Source organism: Metarhizium acridum (assembly GCF_019434415.1).
Source record: "Metarhizium acridum strain ARSEF 324 chromosome Unknown scaffold_320, whole genome shotgun sequence".
Classification (NCBI taxonomy): domain Eukaryota; kingdom Fungi; phylum Ascomycota; class Sordariomycetes; order Hypocreales; family Clavicipitaceae; genus Metarhizium; species Metarhizium acridum.
The window spans coordinates 421692-446271 of NW_027094027.1; the positions used below are offsets into that span (position 1 = coordinate 421692).

Here is a 24580-nt window from a genome sequence, read left to right on the forward strand (position 1 = left end):
TCGCACGATTATCGACCCGGTAACAATATTTTTGCTAGTCGCAATTGTTAACCCGGCTCTAGTAATCCTATTTTTCCAATCCGGCAAGGCTACGATGCTACCGCCCTCTCCAGGGGTACTTAATGAGCCATTTGGCTGCTGCTCGCAAGCCATGGTCTTCCCACGTCAACAGGTGCCACTGCTTATAGAGTTTCTACAGCGGAGGCAGAAGGGTCAAATCGACCTGTTATTGAACGACCTAGCTGTTGAATCAGGGCTAGCCCGGTATGCCTTGTATCCCGTCCAAGCACAGCATATTGGTCAGTGCCTGCGCTCCAATTTCTCAAAGACGAAATATTCCGCAGTTCTAACTCTAAGCAGGCCTCGACTCAGCTAGAATGACGGATAAGAGTGAAGCGCAGGCTATTTGGAGCATGGCGTTTGAGGATCTTGATCCGACTCGGCTAAACCAGAGCCATCAACAGATGGTGTCACAATACTACGGATAGACTAGAACAAAATAGGGAATGGGACTTTAAGATGAATGTATATCAAAATTCGAAAGTATGTTGACTTCGGGACGGTCACCTATAGAGTTGGATATGCGCACCTCTTCGTGGCGGCTCATTCTATTCATATGGGTGGTTCAAACAGAATTCAGGAGTCCAGATGCTTCCAACCACCCAGTGAGTACTCTTCTCGTGGAAAACACCAAATCTAGCATGGGAAGTCCTATACCCAAGTTAAAACACACATTTTATCATCGTGTATGCCATTTTTATACTGTAATGTCTAGTGTACACTGGTAGAAGACATTCTTGATTGTCCACTGAAATAAGTGCTATGTAAACAGACTCATTCCCGCTCACTCTATCCATGTGATGGTTTAATATGCTATTTAGAAGAAGATGGCATAAAACATGATCGCCGGTACGTCTTAGCAATACAGATAAAAGAGCGAAAAGGATAAATCAAGGAAGGAGAGAAATCAGTACGTCTTGTCCCGACTCTGGATTCAGTAATGCTGTCTTCGCATGTCCGGAAAAATTCGTAATTAAACTTAGCTATTGCAACAAGTGCTGTCTATTTTCTGACGCTTTGAGGGCCGGAGATCCTCTGAGACTGATACACGCCGCGTGGCGTCTCGGGTATGGCTGGTAATTTTGCTACCTCGTCTTGGAAGATTGCAGCTTAGAATCAAATTTCTTGCTCGAATGGCATGTGGTGTCATATAAGACGGAATATACGAGCTGTTGCCGTCGTGTGGGGGCGTCTCAGAACTCGAGCTGTGGTCATTCGACACTCCAGGTGGTATTAATAACCTAGATTGTCTTGATGTCGGTGATGGTCCCGCAAAGCCGACCCAGTTGCTCGTATCAAGCGGTACAGATTCCATTTCCTGAGGGTTCCCCGAAAGCTCACTCTTTGTAATTGATGATTCCCTTTGTAATTGCATATAGTCGAAAAAATCTGACGCGTACAGTTGCGGATCGATTGCCCAATTCTTGCCGTCCTTGTAAGGCGATGGGGCATCATATTTCACCCCATTTGGTTCAGGATGTCCCATAAATTGAGACTCGGTCTGTGCTGAAACGACGCCATCTCTAACGTTGGGACTAGACAAGGTAGATGACGATAAATGTGCTTCGGGGGATGCACTGCTATTTACCTCAGCGTTTGGATCCGAGACCGTGGCGAAGCTAGCGTCAGCCACGGCTCTAGATCCAATGAGGAGATCTGAAGACACCATCATGCTGCCTTGTGAAGTCTCGATCTGACGCTCGCCGTTCTCCCGTGGAAGAGCGGGTGACATTATAGGACTGCTGGGCGGGATGCTGAAAAGAGAAACATTTCTTGTCCGAAATAAAGTAGGTTTTAGTAACTTACAACTGCAAGTAGCCGACCGATCTAGTAAATGATGCCTGTTGTTTCCAGAAATAGTTGTCGCCTGCGATGGAATTTGCCAACAGCGAGCGACTCAGCTTCTAAGCATCAAATATCTCCCACTGACGTCAGTTGGGGGGCTATCAGCACGGAGGTAGCAAAGTGACGTATGAGACGGAATAACTAGAATGTGTACAACACTCAACGGCTCAACCACTTCTCGGTTGGCCAAGAAGTTCGGTATCGAGTTCTCCAACGTATAATGGCGTCGGAGGCTGCCGCGTGTCTGACCCACAAAGTCGAAATGAGTCATGGCTACTAGGGATTTAACACAGCCTTACTCGCCCATTGCAATCGCCTCCTAATCCACCAGGGCAGCTTCGGCCGATGAGTGGTTGTTCTCGGTTGCGCACGCTAGAGCCCGACTCTGGTGAGGCATTGTACAAAATCCATGCGACGGTAATATGTAAGTCCTGTGAGCGAGTGCCAACAGATGGTCTACGTCTGAAGCCCCCAGAAGCGAGATGACGTTTTCGGCGTCATAACTAACCGGTTGCCAACTTGCCAACCTATTGTATGTCATATCTGTGGCAACCCGGCGGGGCACGCAAACCGGAAAGAAAGCTCAAAAGTGAGACAGGAATAGAGCCAAGGCTATCACTAGAAGGCTGTTGGCGAATTGGGGGTCGGTGTCTAAATCTCCCCGAGTCGTGCCTTGTGTAACTCTGGACATATCCGGCATAGCTCTCAGGACTACAATGTCTTGGATGAGATTTCAGGTTTAGTTGTGATTCAAGACGAAATTCATAAATACACTAGAATCGATGAACTCATTCCGCATCGGCGTGCGGCGCCATGGCGGCATACTGCAAGTCGTCACGGTGATATCACCACTGCGTTGCTTACTTCTCTAAAACCCACCGCCACATCTCAAACACTGCCTACCTACTCTAATACTTCAGAAACTATGCATTGATTTTTTTTCATCATCAAAAGATCTTACGCTCCATATCACTTAATCCATAGACTCCGCAATAAAATTTTCAGCAGAGGCTATCCCTACCGGTTTCGCAGTCTGAAAATGTCTAGAGAGAAAGTCATCATGACAGGCGCGGCCGGTGCAGGCCTTATCGGTGCTACCATATACGCTACGCGAAAGAACCAATCCGAGACCCAAGATAATAGAAATATGGCTCAGCAGAAGCGTGATCTCGGGCTGGGTGGCGCAGGCATTGGAGGTAATCGGATTGCCGGGGGCACGGAGCGGGGAGGTTCGACTGGCAGTGGTGACGGGGATCCGGGTCGTCAAATCACAACGGCCAAGTCGAGAGACAAACTCCCTTCGGGTAAAATCGGCGGTGGTGAAGGAGCTGGAGGCTCTGGTGCCCGCAGAACGGAGGTTTCTTTCACGGGATCAAGCTCCAATGGCACTCCTAGTGGTGATGGATCGGGTCAAAACCAAGTAAGTTATCCGCATGGACAGTACGATATCACCAGCTAACGCCACGGCTTCATCAGAACGAAGCCAAAGCGCAACTGGAGACAAATTCGACTTCTCCAGAGAAGTCTGGCTGGTTGAACTCCATGAAAAGTGCGGTGAGCGGGAAGCGAATTGCTAGCCGCAAAGACGAAGAAGGGCTTCATGACACAAGGGGTATTAGCAAGATGGGCCAAGAGACACCTTCGAAGCGGGGACCCGCGGACGCTTCGGATTAGACGAGGGACAGACATTATCATTCATTTCTGACGGGAGCAATTCTGTCCCGCCTCATGCGGTATGCTGCACAAGTAATATGACTTGAAGAAATTGTCTTGGAAGCACTTCAAAATTAAACGGTTTGAGAACTTGTAATTAGCTTCCTAGTCACATAAACAACGGCGCTCTGAGCCCATATATGTCTGATCGACTATGTCTGCATATTGATGACATCATGGGCACCCTATCTTGACAAATCTCCCTCGCCCACGTCGGAGCGGCTGACAGGGAGATTTAACATGTTAGTTTGGCTTTCTCGTATCATGTTCAACAGCAATACTAGTGTCCCGAAACAACCATTCACATCAACAAAAGAGATTATGTATCCGTCGACTTTCAAAATAATGCAGCCCTGTCTAGAGCTTCTCCTTGTCGGGAAATTTTCGGAATAGATCAGCCACCTTGTCAATGGGGGCGGCAAGCAAACCCATTGCAGTTTCAAAGGGCGGGTGCTCTCCAGCACTAGGATGGCTGCGAGAAGGCACAAAAAGCTTTGTGCGCTGAAAAGACTGGGCCATGGACTTGGACTCTTCCTCAAATGGCTTGAGTTTGCTTTCAAGAGCAGGTAGATCTCGCTCCTCTTCTTCTTTAATATGATCGGAAACAGAAACCCATATCTTCTTTAACTGCTTAACATAGCCCGAGTCAGAAGCACTCATCTCCTGAAACTCTTTCAGCATCTGCTTGACCTGTATTCAAATATCTCATTAGTCTTTGTCACGGATAGCTGGTAAGGCCCTATACTTACGGAATGGTGCTCCTTCCTGTCAGATTCGGCCATTTCTTTACCCTCTGCACCGAGGTGCTTTTCCAGGGCTGGATAGACGACCAGTTCTTCGCCCACAGAATGTCTATCGAGCTCCCAAATAAACTGATTCCCGAAGCGTTGCTGATGGTCATGATCGTTTAGGTGGTTAACTACTTCATTATAATATTGCTCAAGCTCTCTGTGGTCATCGATAATGGCCTGGGATATGGTAGTCATGGTGGCGGATTGTTGAATGGAACGACTTAATAAGGGAGCAGAAACCGTATTGTAATACTTGGGGAGCCTGGAAGAGACAGTGCGTAGACTAAGCATAAGCATTTCGGTAAATAGGCAAGTTGTGGACAAGCTGGACACTGCCTCCACTCATACTTATACTCTTCGAACTTATCTCGAGACAAGACGCATGTGATAGTAAAATTATACTTGGCCAATGAGAAAATGGTTATTTGCAATCAGTAAATCAGTGGTGACGTGCGGTCTTGTAACAGTGACGCAAGTAATAGGCATTGTGCTTCAATTGTAATGTGACGTCGACGACCAATGGCCAGCTGCGCAATATTTTATCATCGTTCATATGTAAACACCGAAATAGATGCGCAGTTGCAAGAGACCAGCAAGCAGAGGTCGGAATTCAGCGCGAAGAGACTAGAAAGGGAAGGAAATTAGCGATAAAACCATCACCCCGCTAGGAAAAAGGCGCCAGCCTTACCATGACATCTTAGTGCCATCATGTCGGAGGAATAGGCATAGGTTTCTCTGACAGAGCTTGTCAGAATGGTGTCATCCATTTTGGTCATTCGATACTCTTACCAGTTTTGATGACGTTTCTGTCGGATGGGTATACGTTTTGAGAGGAAGCTGAAAGATACGTATATGATGGGAATGAGGAGTTGTTACTTGGCTCCATGCTGAAATCACGAGTAACTGAACGCAAACTAGCCACAAAATTTTCCACCTACGCCATGTTTAGCCCCAATAGCATCAATAATGCTTTATCTTTTGTAGTTCACATCATGTTACAGCCTGTCCCATCTATATTTTTGGTCGGAGACTAGGAGATTCAGAGTTGAACGGCATCAGCATGACGTCAGGAAACCATGAGACAATTACGAGAACCGACTCGATAACTAAACCAGAATAAAACTAATTGATTATTTCTCTTTCAAATGACTTCAAACTTCAATAGCTATTTCAGTGGTATGGTGGATAACCGCCTGCACAGGAACGATGCCATTTCTTCCCCTATTCGATGCCAGCACGAGTGGGGATGTTATCTCGGCTGGGCATGCCGAACCACGTAATCGATCATGGGTTTTATGTATATCCGGGCCTATGGCTACAGGTAAATCTACGGTGGCAAACTTTCTTGCCTCCAGTTTGAATGCCCAATATATTGAGGAAGACGACGTCAGACACCCACACATGAAGTCTTACAAAGCCGCGCTAACTGGTATGTAGCTTCACCCAAAGGCCAACATTGGCAAAATACACAAAGGGGAGCCTTTGACGGATTCGGATTGCGAACACTGGCTTGAGGCCATCTGGGAGCAAGTCTCGCGCAACGAAAAGGAGCATGTTAACCAGCGCCATCTCATCATCACATGCTCAGCATTGAAGCGGAGTTATCGCGAACAGCTAAGGCAAAGCTGCCACCATGCTGGCTATTCAGTTGTGCACTTTGTCTGGCTCGACGCGCCAGAGCCCGAGCTGCAGCGCCGAGCAGAGGCTGAACTTGGTCAATCTTCCGAGTTAAATCTGATACATAGCCAGTTTGAAACACTTGAGCGACCTGGAATTGAAGAATCTGACGCCACGATAATCAGTGTGGTTCCTCCCCTGGAAGACGTCCAAAATGCAGCGTTGGATGCTGTGTCAAAGGCATTTGTCGACAAGGGAGTGCATAAATAACCAGCGCCAAACGAGCACTACCAGGAAACGGCGTGGCGGGTCAGATTTCTAAGTCAGAGTGATATAGCCAGGGGGAGTCCTTCCAAAGTTGAGAATTACGGCTTGGCAGCAGGAATTTCGAGTGTATCTTATTTTTTCAGTTGAGATGTGGAAATTTATGAGATGGATGAGCGGGCGAGAGAAGCAATTTATGGAATGGCCTTTGATGTATGTGCATACTAACACGCTTCATTCTACCTCGCAGAGCACATCAACAATGAGCCACGTCGTTTATGAGCCAAATTATCCACTCGTTACCTGGCAATAATCGGGTCTATTAGCCCTAAAACAAGGGTCGAAATTAAAGAGCTAGCAGAAACCGTTGTTAGCCTCTGGCTATGACAAACCCAAGCTAGGCTCAAAACAGATAAAGCAATGATTTTGGACTGAATTTTCTTTCGGACAATACACCGCTTCTCCTAGGCCAAGTCTCAGATACAAAGCTTCAGAGAAGATACGTTAACGTTCCAAAGCCATCAATATTCAGTATAAAGTCGACAATGGCCTGATATGTCTGGAGACGCTGACGGGTGTCTGGATTGTGAAGGCAGGAGGTGCTATACAGGCCACTAGAATGGTCGCAGGCAATATTCAGTGCGCTCTGAAAACATAATGTTGCCATACTAGTAAAACTGTTGACGTCCCGCGAATAACAGACCGAAAAAGGGGGTCGGAAGGTCAAGACCACGACCGATATTTTGTCTCTTTTTCTAGCTTGATATCACGAGGGTATTCGCCGAGATACCGATGCAATTTTGCGGGCCGTTACAAGGACTGTGACTGCTCTTAGACGACGAAATTAGCTATTTTGTCACTGTTTAGGCCCATAAGAAGCTATTCTATCAGCAATTGATGCAAGGTAATTGGTTTGTGCCGAGAAGGGGTGGCCCTCCGGAAATGACGCATACATGACGAAATGGAAACCAAATGATGCGGACAATGCGCATTACACTGAAATATAGATACAGAATCACCTTCTTTTCATTTTCAAACCGCATCGATTCGCATCGAAAGCATGAGTCCTCCAACGGCTAATTTCATGACTGCAATGTACAACGTCAGATTTCTGCGCAACGCATTATCGTTTAAGCAAACCCTTTCCAATAAGTTTGTCACTCCTCAATATATGCAGAAGTACATCCATTACAAGGGCGTTAAGAGCGGCGAAGAAGGACAATTCAAACCGACGACAGCATCTCAATCGTCTCCTGAGCCTGGGTCCGCCCAAATACCTACCTGGAGTGTGTATTGACCGCCATTGAAGCTAACACTTTATAAGCCAAGGAAAGACCCCGAGGCGCCAAAATGAACCGACAATGCCTCCGCCTAAAGACCAAGCTCGAGAAAAGCGAGAGCGTGATACAAGCGAAAGTGTGAGGACGACGGATCGGCAAAGCCGCTTATAACGGTCTGGGAGCCCCAACTCCTTTTGGCTTTGAGCCTGACACCTTAATTCAAGAGAGAAATCTCTCACTACCTTGATTGTATTTTTGACTTTTCGCTCAAGAGGGTGGCAATATGTACATTCACGAACCCAACATGTGCCTTGCTTGCGGAAACGAAGAGAGCACAGTTGGTTATTTACATAAATGCCGCCTTTTTTGGCGGCTCGCTTTATCTAAGAGAACGCCTCAGTGGCCGAAAGCGATTACTTGGACAGGATACTATAGTCTATGACCAACTCGGAATTGGTTAATATTCCCGGATTAACGAGTCACCCAAGAAGCCTAGGCGGCCGCACTATAAACAAGTTGGCAGTGGCGCCGAAATATATGCTGTAACTGATTGTTGTCACATAGGCGTGGTGCTTCAGTCTATAGTCTAAGGAACGGTCTTTGGAAAGTGAAGCTTCGCTCACCTTTACAAGTGTAAATAGCGTGGAAAGTGGCAAAGTCAGTATAGTTTGGCGGGCCATGGATGGAAATTTTCGCAATGGAGGGGTTAAATTATGTAGATTTGTCCTTATTACCGCATCTCATGAGCGAAGTCTGTCGGTAAACCGAAATATAAAGCTGTGTGTATTCTATCTCGGTCTTGTTACATCTAGGCTGATGATGGACGCGAATGTCGTACGGAACGTACTGACTGCGAACTGATAGGTAGGTGATGTCTAATAGCCAATTGCTGTTAGTTCGGCTACGTTGGGGTTGCTAAAAAATGCCTGTATGTGTGTCCGGTGACATCACGTACCATCAATACCGACGTCATTATTACACCCACAACTCCCAAGTTGAATTACGGAGCACATTCGATTTAATCGAGACTTGATGAACTGAAGTTAATCAACTGGAAAGGAACAGTAATGCAATTCACAGTTAATCATGAATATCGTAAAGCATCTTCGCCTGGGCTCCAATGATCGAGTCCCACTGCTCCGAGATCCGCGACACCCGAATGCTGGGGGCCATGACAATCTACCATCTCCCAAACAGACTCACTCTCACTCTAGCGCGGCTCAGAATAATGAAACTGCTGAAGTTTTCTTCATTGGCACCGCTACAACTATAATTGACTGGAAAGGCTTTCGCATACTTACCGATCCCAACTTTCTTCACGCCGGAGACCATGTCCACCTCGGTCCGGGTGTAACCGCGACGCGCCTCACAAACCCAGCACTGGACCTTCATGATCTGCCTTCGTTGGATTGTATCCTGCTCTCACACTATCACGAGGACCATTTTGACAAGCTCGTCGAGGACTCGGTAAACCGCGACTTTCCCATAATCACAACATCCCACGCGACACGGTGCCTTACAGAGGTCAAAGATGAGCCGTTTCGTAATGTTGAAAGCCTAGAGCCCTTCGAAACTCTAATACTCGACACTTCGTCGGAAAGTCACAAGGGCAAGCGCATGGTAAAAGTTACCGCAATGCCAGGCAAGCATGTTCCTCCGGGATTATTGTCTACAGCAAATGATCTGCTGGGAGCAGTTCCTCCTACAAACGGCTGGCTGTTGGAACTCGGCTACGAAAAGAAAACGGGGAGCAGTGGGCTGCAAAACACGGAGATCGACATTGGGTATCGGATCTACATATCCGGCGACACCCTTTTTGTCGATGAACTTGAGGATATTCCCAAGCGCCTGGAGAATGAACAACTGGATCTTATGCTTGTTCACCTCGGAGGAACGACTATTCCAGGACCGAACGCACCACTGTTAATGGTGACAATGGATGCGAAACAGGGCATACAACTTATGCAGTTGATGGATCCTGACGTTACGATTCCCATCCATTACGATGACTACAGTGTTTTCACTTCGCCTCTTTCTGACTTTCAGGCAGAAGTAGAGAGGGCTGGGCTGAAGGACCGGGTGGTGTACCTTGACCGCGGAGAGGCGTATCGATTTGCACTAAGGAATTAGAGTTGACGTATTAGTCGTGACTCGTAACGGGTAATAGCCTACTAGGTATCTGCGTTTAAATATTATATGAGAAATAAGTTAAAAATAAGAAGATTAATATAAGTGGATTTGGATTTATGTTTCCCAAAAAACGATAAAGAGAATAAAAGTCGAATTAAATTAGATTTTTGTAGTTGCATTGAGCGCGCTTCCCCCGCAAGACAGCCGCTACGGGGTGCCTAATCCTTTGCGCACCTTTTGTGCATAGATAGACTCACTCCTCAACCGCATCAACGATGGCGATCGCACAAGCGTGTCCGCGGGGACGAAGCACTAGGTCTCGATGTCACACGCACATACAACGGTTGACTGTTGGTGGCAGTGCAGGCATGCAACCGCGGTCAACGGGTTGTGCGCACCAAGTTCCTTGTTTCGTGTCTAAAGTGCGAGGGTTCTGCCGGCTGACCCGTCTCCCAACGATGCCAAGAGAGACGTTACGCAAGAATAATTATTTGCCCAAATATTTAAAGGACATTCACTCCAAGGGAGAAAAGAAAAATTGTGATTCATTTACTCTAAATCTATACTCATCCTTAACTTTGGCCTTCTTAAACTACCATCTCAAGGCAACATATCATAATATTGTTTTTTTTGTTGATTCAGGACTAACCCGTTCCTGTCGCCAAAAATGGCTAGATGCACCTCCTGTGACGTCAATTGCTCGGGGCGCTCATCCATTTTACTCGGGGCGCTGACGCCCCAATTTTTCTGCGGTCAACCCCGCTGCCAGACCCCATAGTACATTCTCAGTAAAAATGCATGGCAGCTTTACTCAACACTAAAAAGCTCTATTAAAAATTAACGGATTTTTTAATAAAGCTGCAGCCGTATGAATTTTTCAGCGGGCAGCAGCATTTTTCCTTCTTTAACACCACCTCAGCCTGAAAGTGTATAGCGGCTTAAAAAAATCATGTAAATTACACAAGCACCTTATCATTTAATTGAGGGCATTTACTGCCATGCATTTGAACTGAAAATGTACTATGGGGTCTGGAATCGGGGCCGCTAGACCAAAATTGGGGCGTGGTGGGGTATTGAGCGCCCCGAGTAAAATGGATGAGCGCCCCGAGCAATTGACCCTGTGACGGGTCTGGTAAGGAAGGTACTGGTGGGCGATATAGGGGCCGTGGGGGTAGCGGGTCCACCTCCAGTGAGCCATATACTTATTTTAGCTGTGGCGCAACCCACGGCGGGTCTGGTAGCACTACGAAGTACTCCGTAACCAACTACCCTACCTAGGTAGGTAGTTGACCATCTATGAAAGGGAAATACTACCTGACTTGACATCAACCATCGCCATCAAACTCTTTTTTCCCACTGACTTGGTTGATCTCTAGGAGGCTTTAAAATTTGATAAACATGTAATTTGTATACAGTAACCTCCGATTTCCATTCTTCGTTGTGCCCGGAAATTCATTCCGCCGAGCCGAGATGCCGTCTGGTTTAATCTTTCCACAGAAACATCCACACTTCCTGCTCCCCAACAAACCCAGAAATTGTAAGATATGGTCGTGAGTGCTGGGAAACCCACTCATATACCGCATCTTGCGGTCAATGAGACAAAGGTACATCAGCCACAGCCTTGGGTACATCTATTCGCCGGCGCGTAAGGTCTTAAAGCTCCGATTTAAAGATGGCAAACTAATGTATTCACAGCGCAGGGGGCATGGTGACAGCGACCATCACGTCTTCTCTTGACGTATTAAGAACTTGACTTCATTAGATCTGTATCTCTCGCTAATTAAAGGCTCACATGATTTAAGATCTAGATTTTATCCGGCGAAAAGCCCGTTTCATCACATTTATAACACATTTTAGACTATTAGCATAATACAAGGACGCGAAGGGTAGCATAGCTTATTTCGCGGCTTAGGGCCTAGCCTTACTAGTGTTATTTATGTAACCGCCGTGAAATTTTATGTCTACAGTAACTATAAAAAGCTTACCATTTAATATGTAGGCTTTAGGCCTAACGAGCCCATTATGCATGCTTTAGGAGCTGTTACCGCAGGCCTTGTAACCGCAACGGTAATGAATCCAATTTGGCTTATGAAGACTAGGATGTAACTTAACGCGGCTTAGCCGCACGGTGGTACTTTAAGGAGTCGCTAATATAGCGGTAGTTTAGATTGCATACGGCAAGTTATTCGGTCTAAAGGGCTCCAGGGACCCTATCGAGGACTAACTGTAAGCTACCTGGGCATAGCTGAAACTGTCGCCTATCTTGTGTTATATGAGCATCTTAAAACTGTGTTTTATCAGTCGCTTGCTAGTCTACAATCCACAGACATGCCCGCCTTTAACGAAGTCGCTAACTAGATCAGTACAAGTGGCGCTGTAGGTTGTGTTAAAGTAGCAGCTGTTTTAATGACATGCCCTCATGAAGTATTCATATTATGCCGGCCACTTGATGTAAACTAACCATTGGCCAGGTTGTCAGAACACGATTACGCTAAACACCAGTGGAGAAGGGTCATCCAAGATACTCTAGGCTCCTGCAGTGTCTTTAAATGATTTGGCAGTCGGAGGGTTGGCATGGATTATATGGCGGTCTGACACCGCACTTAATACGCTCTGTTCCGTCAGCAGTCATTACGCTTGGAGTGTATAAGTTTGTCTTGAGACTAGTCAAGGCACCTACACCTACACTTTAGCAATTATTCTACTTTTTCCCTCACGATGCCTAGCTTGGATAACCGCACCTCCAGCCTAACATACTAGTACACGGGACTATGAGCGACAGCAAAGCAGAGAGAGTGAAGTCCTCTAACTGGGTGATGAAGCTCAGGGGCCTGCTTGCGATCGAAATGTCGATTTCATGGATGGTCAAGCAACGAATGACTATCCCCGCCGGGAAGACTTATCTTTTTGACAGGATTTAGTCTGGAAATACCAGTGATTGCTTTCCTCTCTGGATAATGAGCGTCTTTTGCGACTAAACTAATGGACTAGAGACTACATGGAAATACTTCGTCCTATTGTATAATTCATCTCAACTGTATGCATCTTCACACCACTCTCTGCAACTTAACCTGTCTTTGTGCTTCGCATCGACTGAGTCTGTCCCGCTGTTTACCCTCTAAACGCTGTCTTATGATCATATATTCTTTCAGTTCCCACGGTCACTTCAGTCTTCTCGTCCAGTCTCGGAGTCACTTTTACGCACTGCTCAGAGCTAATATCGCACACTTATAACCTCATTGCTGGGAATATTCGGCCAAGAGCTGCCATGGCTGTATCAATTTGTCCCATAACTCAATAGGAAATCCAATAACCATCATGACAGCGAAGGGGGGGACAGTGGCGGCACCATCTTCCAAATACATGGAGCGGCATCACGGTTCTCGCGTCGCCGTCTTCAACCCTGGGTACGCTAGACTCTCCAATTCAACCCACACCCCAAGGACTTTTGGAGCTCCAAATGAAATGCAAGAATTTGCGTGCAGACCATATCACGAATGCCATTCTCCCTATCAGCCCACCAAAACAGGTTTGCAACACCGCCCACCAGCACGTAGTGTCAGATTTGCCCGTTGGACGCCATTAAGCCTAAATGTCAAGCCCCAACCCTGCGGGGGATTTCCAGGGGCTGGATAAATATCTGTTACAGAGTTGACTAGCTCAGGCTTTGATGCCGGCAGTCCCTGTCGACCGAACTGAGGGAATTGCGGAATCTGGTTTGTGATTTCGTCCAGAGTGGACTACTCAAGTAGCGTGACACCTGTCCGCGGGCAAGTGCCGTCGTTCAACAGAAGTGCGAGAACGCCTATGACACGCCTCGTGTGAGTTGTAAGGTTGGACAAGCATGTGGAGCGAAAAGCACAAAGACTCACGGTAGTATTCCTGAGGTTTGGCAAACATGCCGCCGCCGCCGCCGTTAAATACATTCTTCGTTGTTCGGCCGTCGTGGTTTACAAATTTCTGCGCTGGAGATGGGCGCGATGGGGCAGCTTGCCATCTGGGGCTCGGTGGTGCATATACGCAAGATGCTTCTTCATCTGCTCTGTGGAAAACATGGTGAGTTGTTCAAGACCAAGTGGTTTACAAATTTTTCCTGGATGTAATCGTTGAGATTCTTTCCAGTGGCCCTTTCAAGAACAACGCCAGCCCAATCTATGCTCACCTGCGCGCGATCAGTATGGACCTACACCAGAACGGGTATTTTGGCAATAAATTTCTCCCTCCGTACTCCCAGCCTTCACCGGCCTGGAATATAAGCGGTTGGATAATGTCTGCGATAAGGCCGGAGAGTTCGTCGATGCTAGCTGGATAACCCCAGTCACGAAGGCGGCCGTTGAAGATGGTATATTAGAACCCGGCGGTATGTGTCAACAACATTCGCAGGGTGATGCCGTTGTTTTTCTCTACAAACTCTCCAGTGGGTGTGAGTACCTTAAGATCCCGCTATTCGGGGCAGAAGCCCTCGGTTTGAGTGGCCTCACCGAGCTTCAAGACGCCCTTTTCGACAAGTTGCATGTAAGCCAGGCCGGCCAGCATTTTCGTGCACGAAGCCATCCAGAATATGCTTTACGGAGTCATGGGCTCGTTTTTCGAAACTGCCCGTTTGCCAGCTGACTTGACAAAGAGCTCAGAGCCATCCTCGCCAAAGATGACAACCGTCGTCCCTGGAATGGCATCTTGGCCAGCCACTGCTTTGTCAACAGTGGCGCGGAACTTTTGCAGGGTTTCCTCAGTGAGCTACAAGGTGCTGATTGTTTAAAGGCTACTTTTGCTTTCTATAACCTAAAATAGCTCGACGAGTGAAGGTGAGGTCGTATAAATGACCCTCGCCTCAACGACTGGTGAGGGGTTGCGATATATGGACAAATCTCCATCGGTTGATGGGTAGTTACAACCGAGGCTACGAATTTCCGGCGATCCTGGATACCGAATGTCGACTATTGGGTAATGCCAATTCATCAGTGTAGGATGATTGCCGCTGCTGTTTTTCCACTAGGGGATCCTGGCCTCGCTCCCCCTTCAGGGTACTTCACCGCATCGTCTCCGCCTCTGACGGCCAGAAGCCCATTTGAGAAATACCAGGACATGACGCATGTAGATGCTCTACCACCCTGTTCATTGATAGTTTTGAAAAAGCCCCTGTGATCGCTCTGTTTCGCCCGAAACAAAATGTTGCTTGGTACATTGCGCCGACTGTGTAGTGTTTGGGGGGTTTGAACGCCAATCTCGGCATCCAAGGTCGCAATTGATTGGGCACTTATCAACTCAGGAAGGCTCGATGTTACCTGTTTAGCTTTAGCCTGAAAGCCGTTCCCCTGAATAGTCAGGGATCTCCCGGGATGTGTTGCTGGCACATGTACTCTGTACTGTGCATTGTTCGTTGTTCCCAACGCACTACTCCGGAAGAACATGTCTCGTAGAACACCTCGTTACGGTTGGACCAGGCTTGCCAGTCTCGAGATTGCGACCTTGGAATGCTCAACGGCTTGATTCCTAATATCCTCTTGTAGTGTACCGGCCAGAATCATATTCTGATTGACTTGGCAAAACACCACCATTGACGTGCGCGGGGGGCTGGACTCCGGAGTGGCTTGCCACGAGCTGTTTACTATACGGTGCCGCCAGCCACTACGCCTCTCTGGCGTTAGTTAAGCCACTGGAGGCTTCTGTGTAATGAGTAAGCGATTTCCGTCTTACCGTTGGTGGCTTTTCCAGATTGCACACTTGGTGTTGTTGTGACTTGCAGCGTTGCTTATGAATATGAGACGCGATCCAGGTCGGATACTTCGGAAAAGTCAATACTCGTTGATACAGAGCCCAACCGTGTCAAAATATCTTCACAACTCCCTCAAAAAGAAAGTGAAAAAAAAAAGCCAGACCCGATCAATCAATCGGAACGTACACTGCATCTCATCTCAAACGCAAAGCAGCTCACTGAGCTGAGCTCGTACTTCCCAACAACACGAAAATTGTTTTGTTCTAGTACTATCACCCACGAGTACAAATGGCTCAAAAGGGTCAGGGACGCAAGATTGCCATTATCGGTGCCAGCGGCCAGGTCGGCAAACCGACGGTAAATACCCTCATCAGCAACGGCGGCCATACCATTACCGCCCTTCAGCGACCGGAAGCCACTAGCGCCTTCCCCGACGAAGTCATTGTCAAGAAGGGCGACCTTGAGGATGAAAGCTTCCTCATGGACGCGCTCACGGGACAAGATGCCGTAGTCCTGATGCCTCCGCTATCTCACCTCGCCAAGCTCCAGGAGCCAGCGATTCGTGCCGCCGCAAGGGTCGGCGTGCCTTACGTCTTCCCGTCTGAATTTGGCCCTGACCCCTTTGCCGGCAAGCTTGTCGAGGAGAACGGGCTGCTTTTAGCAAAGAAGAAGATTCGCGATCTAATTGAGGAGCTCGGCGTGAGTAGCTGGATCTCCATTGCCGTCGGCCCATGGCTCGATGATGGCCTCAGGGGAGGATTATGGGGCATCGACTACAAAGCTCGCAAGGCGACCTTGTGGCGCGGCGCGGACGCCAAAGTCAGCACGGCGAGCATCGCTCACGCTGGTGAGGCTGTGGCTGCGGTGCTGAGCCTGCCAGAGGACGATTTGGCCAGGTACAAAAACAAGGCTGTGTACACTCCCTCGTTCCACCTGACACAGAGGGAGATCTTGGAGGCTGTCCAGCGCGCGACGGGGACGACGGATACAGACTGGAATATTCAGGTGCGAGATGTGAGGGAAGTAGAGAATGAGTACGAGGAGAAGATCAAGCAAGGCGATGGTGTGGCGCCGTACGTAAAGTTTTTTGTCACACACTTCCTGCAGAGTCATGGCGGCGACTTTCAGAATAAGGTCAATACGGCAGAGTTGGAGAAGCTGGACCAGCTGGGCTTGCACAAGGAAAGCCTCGAGGAGGTCATCAACAAGGGGCTGCAGTGACTTTGACGCTGACAACAAAACCACATGATAGGTTGTATAGCTAGGTTCTCTTTATGATGGAACAACCTTCGCAACGTATTAATATATGTTCATTTTTTTCAGTGGCTCTCTGTATGCCAGACTGTAGCCCCTTGCAGCTGAACCAATGCCAACAGGTTATGGTCCATATTGAAAAGCATTTATACACATTGAAGCTTGTGTAGCTAAATTACCTTCCAAGCGTATTAGTTCAAATCCTTCTCCAGTTCCATTATGTCTTTAATATGCTGGTTTTCGGATAACTGTGCCGACACATCCCCCTCCAAGAGCGGCAGCGGCAGCCTTGGTGCAGCAGGATAGCCAAACTGCTGGCTGAGGAATTGCTTCAAGCCAGACAACTGGAATTGTTAGCGTTATATGTACACTGCAAGTGACATGGCAAGTAGCAAAATGACGGAGCGCCTACGCCTTTCTTGATGATGGCCGCTTCCCCAAGAGAAGCCAAGCCTTGAAGCTCCTTTGCAAACTGGCGGTCAACGGCGTTATCGAAGCCACGAGACGCCCGCCAGAGCTTCATACAAAATTCCTGGAAAAGACAGTAAGTCTGGAGCGCGGTCATGGAGCCAGAGAACTAACGGGAGCAATGTTCGGCAGGGGGCTAATGGCCCCGGCAGACCCTACACAAATCGAGGGGAGGAGACAGTCGATAAACCCCGCGAGGGTAGTAAATGACGAATTATTGACCACGGTTGTAATTCTCGCCAATTTTCCAACATTGCCGCAACTGTCCCGGACTCAGTCAGTATCCTCACGAACGAGGGGGCAGGTCCAATTGACATACGATAGCATGATGCCACATATATTCGGCGCAGCCCTTGCAATGGCGACAACATCATCGCTGTCAAGGTCTATCCCAGAAGCAACCGCGGGGTAGTTGTAGATGATTCTTGATAAGACATAGATTAGCAAACTCTATCCCTTCCACCTAGGTCCACGGTTCCAAAGGACGGCGGCAAGCCTACAGAGCGCGCCGTTTGGGGGATTGCTAACACTGGGACTGGTGATGCAGCAGCTACATCAATGAAGAATTTATGCATTGCCGCCGGGTTCCCTTTTAGAACTCTGGCGTAGTAGCCTGGCGGAACAACAAGCACGAATTCTGCTCCGGATGCGGCGGCGTCTCGCGCAAGCTGAATGGTTTCACGCGTGCTAGGAGCGCCGACGCCAGCAACGATGGGTGTTTCGTGCAAGTCAATGGAGTTGAGAGCGTTGCGTAAGGTCTTGATCACGTTGATACGCTCCGAATGATCCTATAGTATGTGTTGGATAGGAAGAAACGTCATATGGGGGAAAACATACGAGGTGTGCGGCTTCGCCTATACTTGCCGAAGCCACTGGCAGAATGCCCGCGGCTGCAACATCTGTTCCTGTTTGGTAAGTGATTGATCTCTGCGGTCGTTGTCATCACCGTTTCTTACATTTGGCGTGCTTTGCGTAGGCATCCAGGTCTGTGCAGTTTCAGTATGTTGGTTCTTTCATTGCCGAGGTTTTCAATCGCGACATGGTGAAAATACAGGTGACGCACCTAGTTCGTCATCTTTTGTGAAAAATACTGGCAAAGGAGCGTAAAGTCCCGCAGGGGGTATCTTTGCCATGACGTCAGAAGCCTTACTAAAAGTGAATCTTGAACAATTTGCAGTTGTTTCGTTGAAGCTGAGTTTTGGTTCAGTGCAGTGTTGGAAGGTTGGTGTTGACGGTCAATTACGCCACCTACTCGGGCATCGACATGCGATGCTATTAGGAATGAGTGACGCCATTGCAGCCACTACACCCGGACCTGCCGGCCGGGGGAGCCCTGCCAGAAGTCAAGTAGTTTCTTGGAGACCGAGAGGCAGGGCATCTCTTGATAGCCATTGATTGGATTTGGAAGCGCCACAATGGCAGGTTCCCAAAGCCAGGACTTTGGGCTCTGGAACCGCAATGCATCTTTGCGTCCCCGGCGGATAATACCTTGTAATCTCGCTTTGAGTTACCCCCAGGTGCCGTTTCTGACCGAGGCTTAGCATTTACCGATTACCTGAGTTGTAGCTGCGAAGGACATTCACAAGCCCATAGGGGGCTAGCCATGATGCCAAAACTCGTGTCAATACCCATTGCTGATTGTTTCAAGTGTATATGTATCTTTCAGGCCGGCTTAAAAGGCATTTCGAGGTACAATACCCTATTAACATCAACGCTCTCTAGCGTCCAGGAAAGCAAACACTAAGCCTGATATATCACAAGCCTCCTGGTAGTCGTCGCCTCTCTATAGAAAAGTCAGCGAGAGTGCCCATCTTACCCCATGTCAGGATCCAAACCTCCCAAGAAATATCCAGATGTCCCTTGTCAATCCCACAATAAGCTGCTAACAAGATCGTCAGTTTGACATGCTCCTATATCAAGATCAGTATTTGTCTCAACCTGAGACGGCTCCAACTCTGTCGACCCCAACACCCTCCCATCAGCACGAGCCGAGCCCGTATGCGTAGCCCGTAAGTAAGCCGTGAATGAAGGCCTCGCGAATACACTGCTATCGTTGGACGCAACACCAGATGCGCCACCGGCATCTCCCTCGGCTTCGCGGCCTGCTTTACATCTTGCTGCGCGCGCAGCCTCTGCCAGCTCTTGACCATGGTGATGCAGCCATGAAGGGCCATAGGCAAGCCAATAATGTGTGAATGGTGACTGGGATGCCAACCGGCCACGGTATCACTGGGCGTGTCCTGGGCCCGTCTGCTGCTTGGTATGATGAGGCTCAACTCATCGAGCTCTGTCCCGAGCTCTTCAATCCGGATTTAAATGTCCCTATTGGCTTTGCGGACGCTGACGTCGTAAACAGTCTATTGTGAGCTTTGCACTATATCATGGCTAGTCCGGATTTTGCCACGAGAATATTGAGTGCCTTGTCGCCGGACAGACCAAGCAGGACGCCCAGGTTGTCCTTTGGTGATAGGGTTGGTAAGGGCACGCCAATGTCGTTGATGTCCTGTGTACATGGACGGCCTGTGCGTGCAGCCGCCGCAGAGTCGAATATGAGCGCGATCCAAAACAGTCGGTTCCGTCTGGTTGAACTTTGTCGATGGGTGACAACAGCGAGTTACCTGTCGTCCTGTGCATCCCGGCCGCGTGAACGAGTCGCACGGCAGCAGCGGAGAAGGAGAAGAACGGCTGTGGGTTTGGTGTCCCGTCAAAGAATCATGACAGCGTCAAGATACCTTGGACAGACAGCATACTGACGCTGCTCATCAGGACAGACGTGGCTCCTTCGACGGCCCTGTCTGCAAAGTTCCAGGATTTCTTTAAAGCTTCTTGCAGGTTCGAGCTCTCCTCGGCCCGTTTTCTTTGTGCCATGGCGAGAACCGAGAACAATGCTACTAGCCAAGCTGGTTCTGTCCTGGCCTTGTCCGTATGTGGATTGGTTGTGTAGTGGTTTATCTAGAAGGCTGATGAGAGTGGGAGGATGAGATATGGGTAAAGCAATGTTGAAAGTCTCGAGCAGCTCGTCAAATAGTGGTGACGCATCCTCCCAAGGTAGTGACTGTGCTGCTGACATGGTCATCGAGCAGCTTGAGCAGTTGAGGCCAGCTGGGGATTGTGTAGATGCATGGGGATGAGCCCATTTGGCCCAGCATCTACCACGGGCCGTCAATAGCGACAGCAGTCTTTGCCGCAGAGTCGAGTCGTCGGTGCGTAACTCTAGCCATTCCAAACCACCAGGTGAGAGGATAGCCAGGCTAGCGGAAGGCGTTGGTTGTGTTTCAAGTCAGTTCGATCCGTCTGACCATGCAATGTCGCTTGACATACCAAAGTACCTCAACTCCCCAGTATCTTCGACCACCACAGTATCTACGGCTGACCCGTCAGGAGGCGAAGTTGTTTTCCCTGAGGCCTGCGATGAGTCCCCATGAGCCTGACTGCGATCTTGGTTTCTCAATGGCCCTTGCCCAAAGGCGACATCGCCCTCGGATAACGGGCGAAACGTCTGAGCAGTGGGTTGATGGTCCGAGTAGTGGCAATCAGCGCCACTGGTTCAGCATTGCAAACAGATGGGGCGCACTCCATTGCATCTTATCTTTCGGCGATGGCAAGCATCGCAAGCCTTCGGGTTTGCAAACAGCCATTCCTCAGCAAACAAATGCGTTGTCAATTCGGAGTGTGGACTACTAACCTTGGCAACTCGCCGTTTCCAACCACTTCGGAGTCGGGTCCCGGGCCGTTGACCTATGGGTTCTTTGGTATCCATTTGAGTTGCGATTGCCGGCTTGGACAGTGTTGGACACAAGGACACTGTCAATATCTGCGGCGACCTTTTAACATCAAGGGTCAATGATTACTTTTAGAACTGCCGGAATGTCCGGGTCTGTGCTCCGCTCCTCCGCGGGGTCCTAGCTCGGCGTCACGGAGCCACCGTGACGGGATCGGCGGAGGCAAGTCGGGACCCGACTCCTGAGCCCTCTGACATCCCTTCCCTTTACTAATAAGCTTGCATTTACGCCCGTGATTCTGCAAGGCTTAAGGAAATTGTGCAACAGCGTTAGCGTCAGAACGTAAGGCATCGTCAGCCCATTAGAGTTGTTTGCAATCACAGGCTTACTTACACACCGCAGCTAGTCACTCACGCATCACAAAATCATGCATGAATATAGCCCGATATTAGCATGAGAAGTTGTGTATTCAGTGGAATTAACCGAGAATACAAAGGCTTATCAGCGTCTCGCCGGCTACCTTTAAGTATAGAACTCTTAACCAGATCACACAAAACAGTCTAATTTATCGGTATGCTAAACCTTGTGCCGCCGTGTTCAACCACTTATGCTTCCCATTCTGGGATAGACCTTCCCCGTGCTCCAGACGGGACTGCGTACTCCAGCACTGACGTCTCCAATTTGAAAGGCGGTGCTAAAATGCTGATATTGTCGTCCACTCCCCACTCTCTCCCAGTCATGACGGAAAAGTAGTCAGGGTTCTTCAACAGTTCGGGCCGAACCTTGCAGATGGCAGCGTGGGTTTTTTGTATCAGTGAATACATTTCGTTATAGTGCCGCACATGGAAGCCTTCATTTCGTGCCAAAAGTGCTTTGCACTGGTCCGCGGTGTACTGACCAAGGCGATAGTACCATATGTTAAACTGTGTCAGGCTCACATCAACGTCATAGGTGCTGTCTATTTTTGTCCGTTGAAACAACGTCTGCCGGACTGCGATTGCGCCGACAAGACCTGTTTGATAGTCCGAATTGGCTAGGAAACGCGGCGAGATTAGCTGATGCATAATAGACAAGAAAGGGGGACATTAACGTACGAAGTAGAGGCACCACCGGCTCATTTAATCCCATAAATTTCCCTTGCAGCCATGATATGCCCACCAGGCAGTCGCTTATCTGCTGCCAGCCGGAGCGATATGCCAACGGCCCTTTGAACCCGTAGCAATTCTCGCGGACGTATACCAACTTTTGGTTGATCTTGCGCAATGACTCGGAGTTGAAGCCCAGTTTGTCCAGCACGCTGGGGCGATACCCATCGATCAAAACATCGGCACCGGCCACGAGTCGCCTAAAGGCATTCTTGCCCTCTTCACTCTTCAAGTCGATATTTGCGTCTTTCTTGCCCGCACTCAGATCAATCCATGTGACAATGACATCCGGCAGGTTCTTGCTCGACACCTTGATGACTTCGGCGCCGAGAACGGCCAGGACTTTAGAGATGACGGGCGCGGCGATCACACGGGAGAAGTCAATGACACGAATACCCTCCAGCGGCTTGAACTTATCCGACTTTTGCAGTGGCCAGGTGCTCTGTGGTGCGGGAACCGGCGTCATGGTCCAGAGCGGTTCATCCGCCATGATCTTTCCGTGCTCCGAGGCAAAGAATTCCTCGGGGCTGAGGCACGTTACCCCTGCTTGGCGAAGCTCTTCATTGGCCGTCTTTTCCAAGTACGCGGCGTCGTACTGGGCGACCTTGTCGCCGAATATCTTGATGGCCTCCTCACGCGTGACGTCCTGCTCTTCTACGCCAACCATGCCCATCGTCGCAGAGGCATTCATTGACCCGTGCAGATGGTACCACTTTCCATCCTTGGTCTGGTAAACGTTTGTCGCCTGCTGGTGAATAGGCTTCGTCATTTCGTACAAGTCGCCCTTCTTTAGCTCGGCCAGCACGCAATCATTCTCCATGGCCGGCTTGCCATTCATGGTGGGGAGTATAATGGACTCTATGAAAAGGGTGGCGAGGTCCCTGGCACGACCAAGAGTGTAAGCAGAAAGCCATGCTGTACCTATTTCCAACGCCGGGCACTCACGTATCAACTTTAGCGTTTTGGTATCCGATGCCATAGCGGTCAGCACCGACGGCGCTCCCGGCAGCCGCCACAAGAGCAGCCAGCGCCGATACAGACTCGGTAATTTTACATGGGGTCGGAATAAACGGCTTCGGGTCTCTACCAGTAATTGTGACTCGCTTGGCTGCTTCCGCAAACTCGCGAGGTAGAGATAATTACTCGTTCTTGAGCAGTTGCTCCTCCAGGATGCGCTGGCTCTCCCTTTGAACCGAGTAGTTTTCCATGGCTGTAGTAAGCGACTTGCGGTGGCGTTACGAAAAAAAAACTTATAATGAGATGACCCTTTTACCCTGCTGATTTGATTTGTTTTATATACGGACCACGATTACTTTTATCTAATCTGTATGACAAATCCGCCGAGTCGGTTCAGAGTTCAGAGTAAGCCGATTCCCCCGGCACCTCGCTATCTTTGCCCTAGACAAAAGGGAACCATGTTTCTTGCTCGACGACGGAGTACATGCCCTCTAATTGCACGGAATTCTGACATGTACCCCGCTCAAAACTCTATCAGGGCGTGATCATCCCGGAAACTCCGTGGGGGTTGAACATGACGCAGCCAGGCTCTCGGAGTTTTTGAGCGGCGCAGTTTTCGGAAACGCCATGAACTCGCAAGCATGATCGGTACGTAGTATCGGTGGTAGGTTGGTGACATGAGCTGGCAGGGCGTTTGGAGGAACCATGTCAAGAGCCTCGGTTGGCATTTTTCCAGCACTAAGGCGGTTCACTTATAAAGTCGACGAAACGCCAGGTGGGGTAATTCGCGTTTCCTGGTTTCGCAACAAGTCTAGAAATTCATACAGATACTTGACAAAGTTATACATCAAAATATCGTCCTGGCGTGAGGGCGCATTTGGCAAGCGAGCAGTTCGCATAGCAAATTGCTCCGGCTACTGTGGTGCGCATCACACACCTAAAAGCACTATCAATCAGTTCGCTAATCAACCATATTCGTCAGGGCGATCCTGCGATAGAAATATATAAGCAGGCCACTCTTGGGGATGTCGACTTCATCACTGGTGACTACCTCGCCGGTAAGTGGGTTAAACAGATGCCAGTATATGGTCTCCTGCAGATTCTGTACTCACTCATTCACAGAGGTCAACATTGCTCAAAATGCGGAAGCGTTCGCTTTAGGCTCGCATCCCGGGTTCGAAACGTCTGAACTCAAAGGCCTAGAGAAGACACTGGATGCGATTAACGACAAGCGTATTAAAGTCGCTATAAATGGTGGTGCACTCAACCCCAAGGGACTGGCCGAGAAGGTTGCCTTGTTATTCCAGGAGAAGCGTTATGTAACCGGCGATAATTTACGTCATTAAGTTGGCCGGCGCCCTGATTGCAGGCCACTTGATTGAGTGCTCTGCCTACGTCCACCAGGGGGGACTTTTCTGGATTTACAGAACCTCAGTACGGTGGACTGGATCGTTTCGTCGACCCTGGACTTCCAATTGCCGAGGTTCATGACAAGGGGTCTTGCGTGATTACCAGGCATCCCAGGACCAGAGGCGTCGTAAACGAAGACACCATCAAGTGTCAGCTACTATATGAGTTGCAAGGTAATGTATATATGCACAGCGACGCCAAGGCGGTA

General features: G+C 49.0%; 9 protein-coding genes across 9 annotated transcripts; 6 read left to right on the forward strand and 3 right to left on the reverse strand.

Annotated features, from left to right (window-relative positions):
- Positions 1 to 151: 151 nt before the first annotated feature.
- Positions 152 to 488, forward strand: J3458_014420 (uncharacterized protein; the record flags this gene model as incomplete). The annotated part of the gene is made up of 2 exons (XM_007809379.2): positions 152 to 299; positions 361 to 488. 2 exons carry the CDS (start codon positions 152 to 154, stop codon positions 486 to 488), a joined length of 276 nt encoding a protein of 91 aa, XP_007807570.2.
- Positions 489 to 2854: 2366 nt separating this feature from the next.
- J3458_014421 (uncharacterized protein) lies at positions 2855 to 3920 on the forward strand. Its single transcript, XM_007809380.2, has 2 exons — positions 2855 to 3325; positions 3382 to 3920. Exons 1-2 carry the CDS (start codon positions 2945 to 2947, stop codon positions 3577 to 3579), a joined length of 579 nt encoding a protein of 192 aa, XP_007807571.2. The 5' UTR covers positions 2855 to 2944; the 3' UTR covers positions 3580 to 3920.
- A 55-nt stretch (positions 3921 to 3975) lies between these two features.
- Positions 3976 to 4604, reverse strand: J3458_014422 (uncharacterized protein; the record flags this gene model as incomplete). The annotated part of the gene is made up of 2 exons (XM_007809381.2): positions 3976 to 4308; positions 4368 to 4604. The coding sequence occupies 2 exons, from the start codon at positions 4602 to 4604 to the stop codon at positions 3976 to 3978; spliced, it is 570 nt and encodes a 189-aa protein (XP_007807572.2).
- A 1116-nt stretch (positions 4605 to 5720) lies between these two features.
- J3458_014423 (uncharacterized protein) lies at positions 5721 to 6296 on the forward strand (the record flags this gene model as incomplete). Its single annotated transcript, XM_066120551.1, has 2 exons — positions 5721 to 5795; positions 5847 to 6296. 2 exons carry the CDS (start codon positions 5721 to 5723, stop codon positions 6294 to 6296), a joined length of 525 nt encoding a protein of 174 aa, XP_065974384.1.
- Positions 6297 to 8656: 2360 nt separating this feature from the next.
- On the forward strand, positions 8657 to 9731 carry J3458_014424 (uncharacterized protein; the record flags this gene model as incomplete). Its single annotated transcript, XM_007809383.2, has 1 exon — positions 8657 to 9731. One exon carries the CDS (start codon positions 8657 to 8659, stop codon positions 9698 to 9700), a length of 1044 nt encoding a protein of 347 aa, XP_007807574.1. The 3' UTR covers positions 9701 to 9731.
- Positions 9732 to 15429: 5698 nt separating this feature from the next.
- J3458_014425 (uncharacterized protein) lies at positions 15430 to 16738 on the forward strand. Its single transcript, XM_007809384.2, has one exon. It carries the CDS (start codon positions 15705 to 15707, stop codon positions 16635 to 16637), a length of 933 nt encoding a protein of 310 aa, XP_007807575.1. The 5' UTR covers positions 15430 to 15704; the 3' UTR covers positions 16638 to 16738.
- Positions 16739 to 17226: 488 nt separating this feature from the next.
- Positions 17227 to 18271, reverse strand: J3458_014426 (uncharacterized protein; the record flags this gene model as incomplete). The annotated part of the gene is made up of 6 exons (XM_066120552.1): positions 17227 to 17400; positions 17458 to 17562; positions 17667 to 17926; positions 17976 to 18037; positions 18095 to 18124; positions 18202 to 18271. 6 exons carry the CDS (start codon positions 18269 to 18271, stop codon positions 17232 to 17234), a joined length of 696 nt encoding a protein of 231 aa, XP_065974385.1. The 3' UTR covers positions 17227 to 17231.
- Positions 18272 to 21465: 3194 nt separating this feature from the next.
- On the reverse strand, positions 21466 to 23213 carry J3458_014427 (uncharacterized protein; the record flags this gene model as incomplete). The annotated part of the gene is made up of 4 exons (XM_066120553.1): positions 21466 to 21893; positions 21955 to 22886; positions 22951 to 23088; positions 23149 to 23213. 4 exons carry the CDS (start codon positions 23211 to 23213, stop codon positions 21466 to 21468), a joined length of 1563 nt encoding a protein of 520 aa, XP_065974386.1.
- A 454-nt stretch (positions 23214 to 23667) lies between these two features.
- Positions 23668 to 24308, forward strand: J3458_014428 (uncharacterized protein; the record flags this gene model as incomplete). The annotated part of the gene is made up of 3 exons (XM_066120554.1): positions 23668 to 23853; positions 23945 to 24020; positions 24085 to 24308. The coding sequence occupies 3 exons, from the start codon at positions 23668 to 23670 to the stop codon at positions 24306 to 24308; spliced, it is 486 nt and encodes a 161-aa protein (XP_065974387.1).
- Positions 24309 to 24580: the final 272 nt, after the last annotated feature.

What these genes read in the sequence shown, in the direction of transcription:
- J3458_014421 (XM_007809380.2), top strand. Translation starts at nt 2,945, where the DNA reads ATGTCTAGAGAGAAAGTCATCATGACAGGCGCGGCCGGTGCAGGCCTT. An exon ending in ATGGATCGGGTCAAAACCAA is followed by an intron (nt 3,326 to 3,381) that starts GTAAGTTATCCG and finishes CGGCTTCATCAG; the next exon opens with AACGAAGCCAAAGCGCAACT.
- J3458_014425 (XM_007809384.2), top strand. Translation starts at nt 15,705, where the DNA reads ATGGCTCAAAAGGGTCAGGGACGCAAGATTGCCATTATCGGTGCCAGC.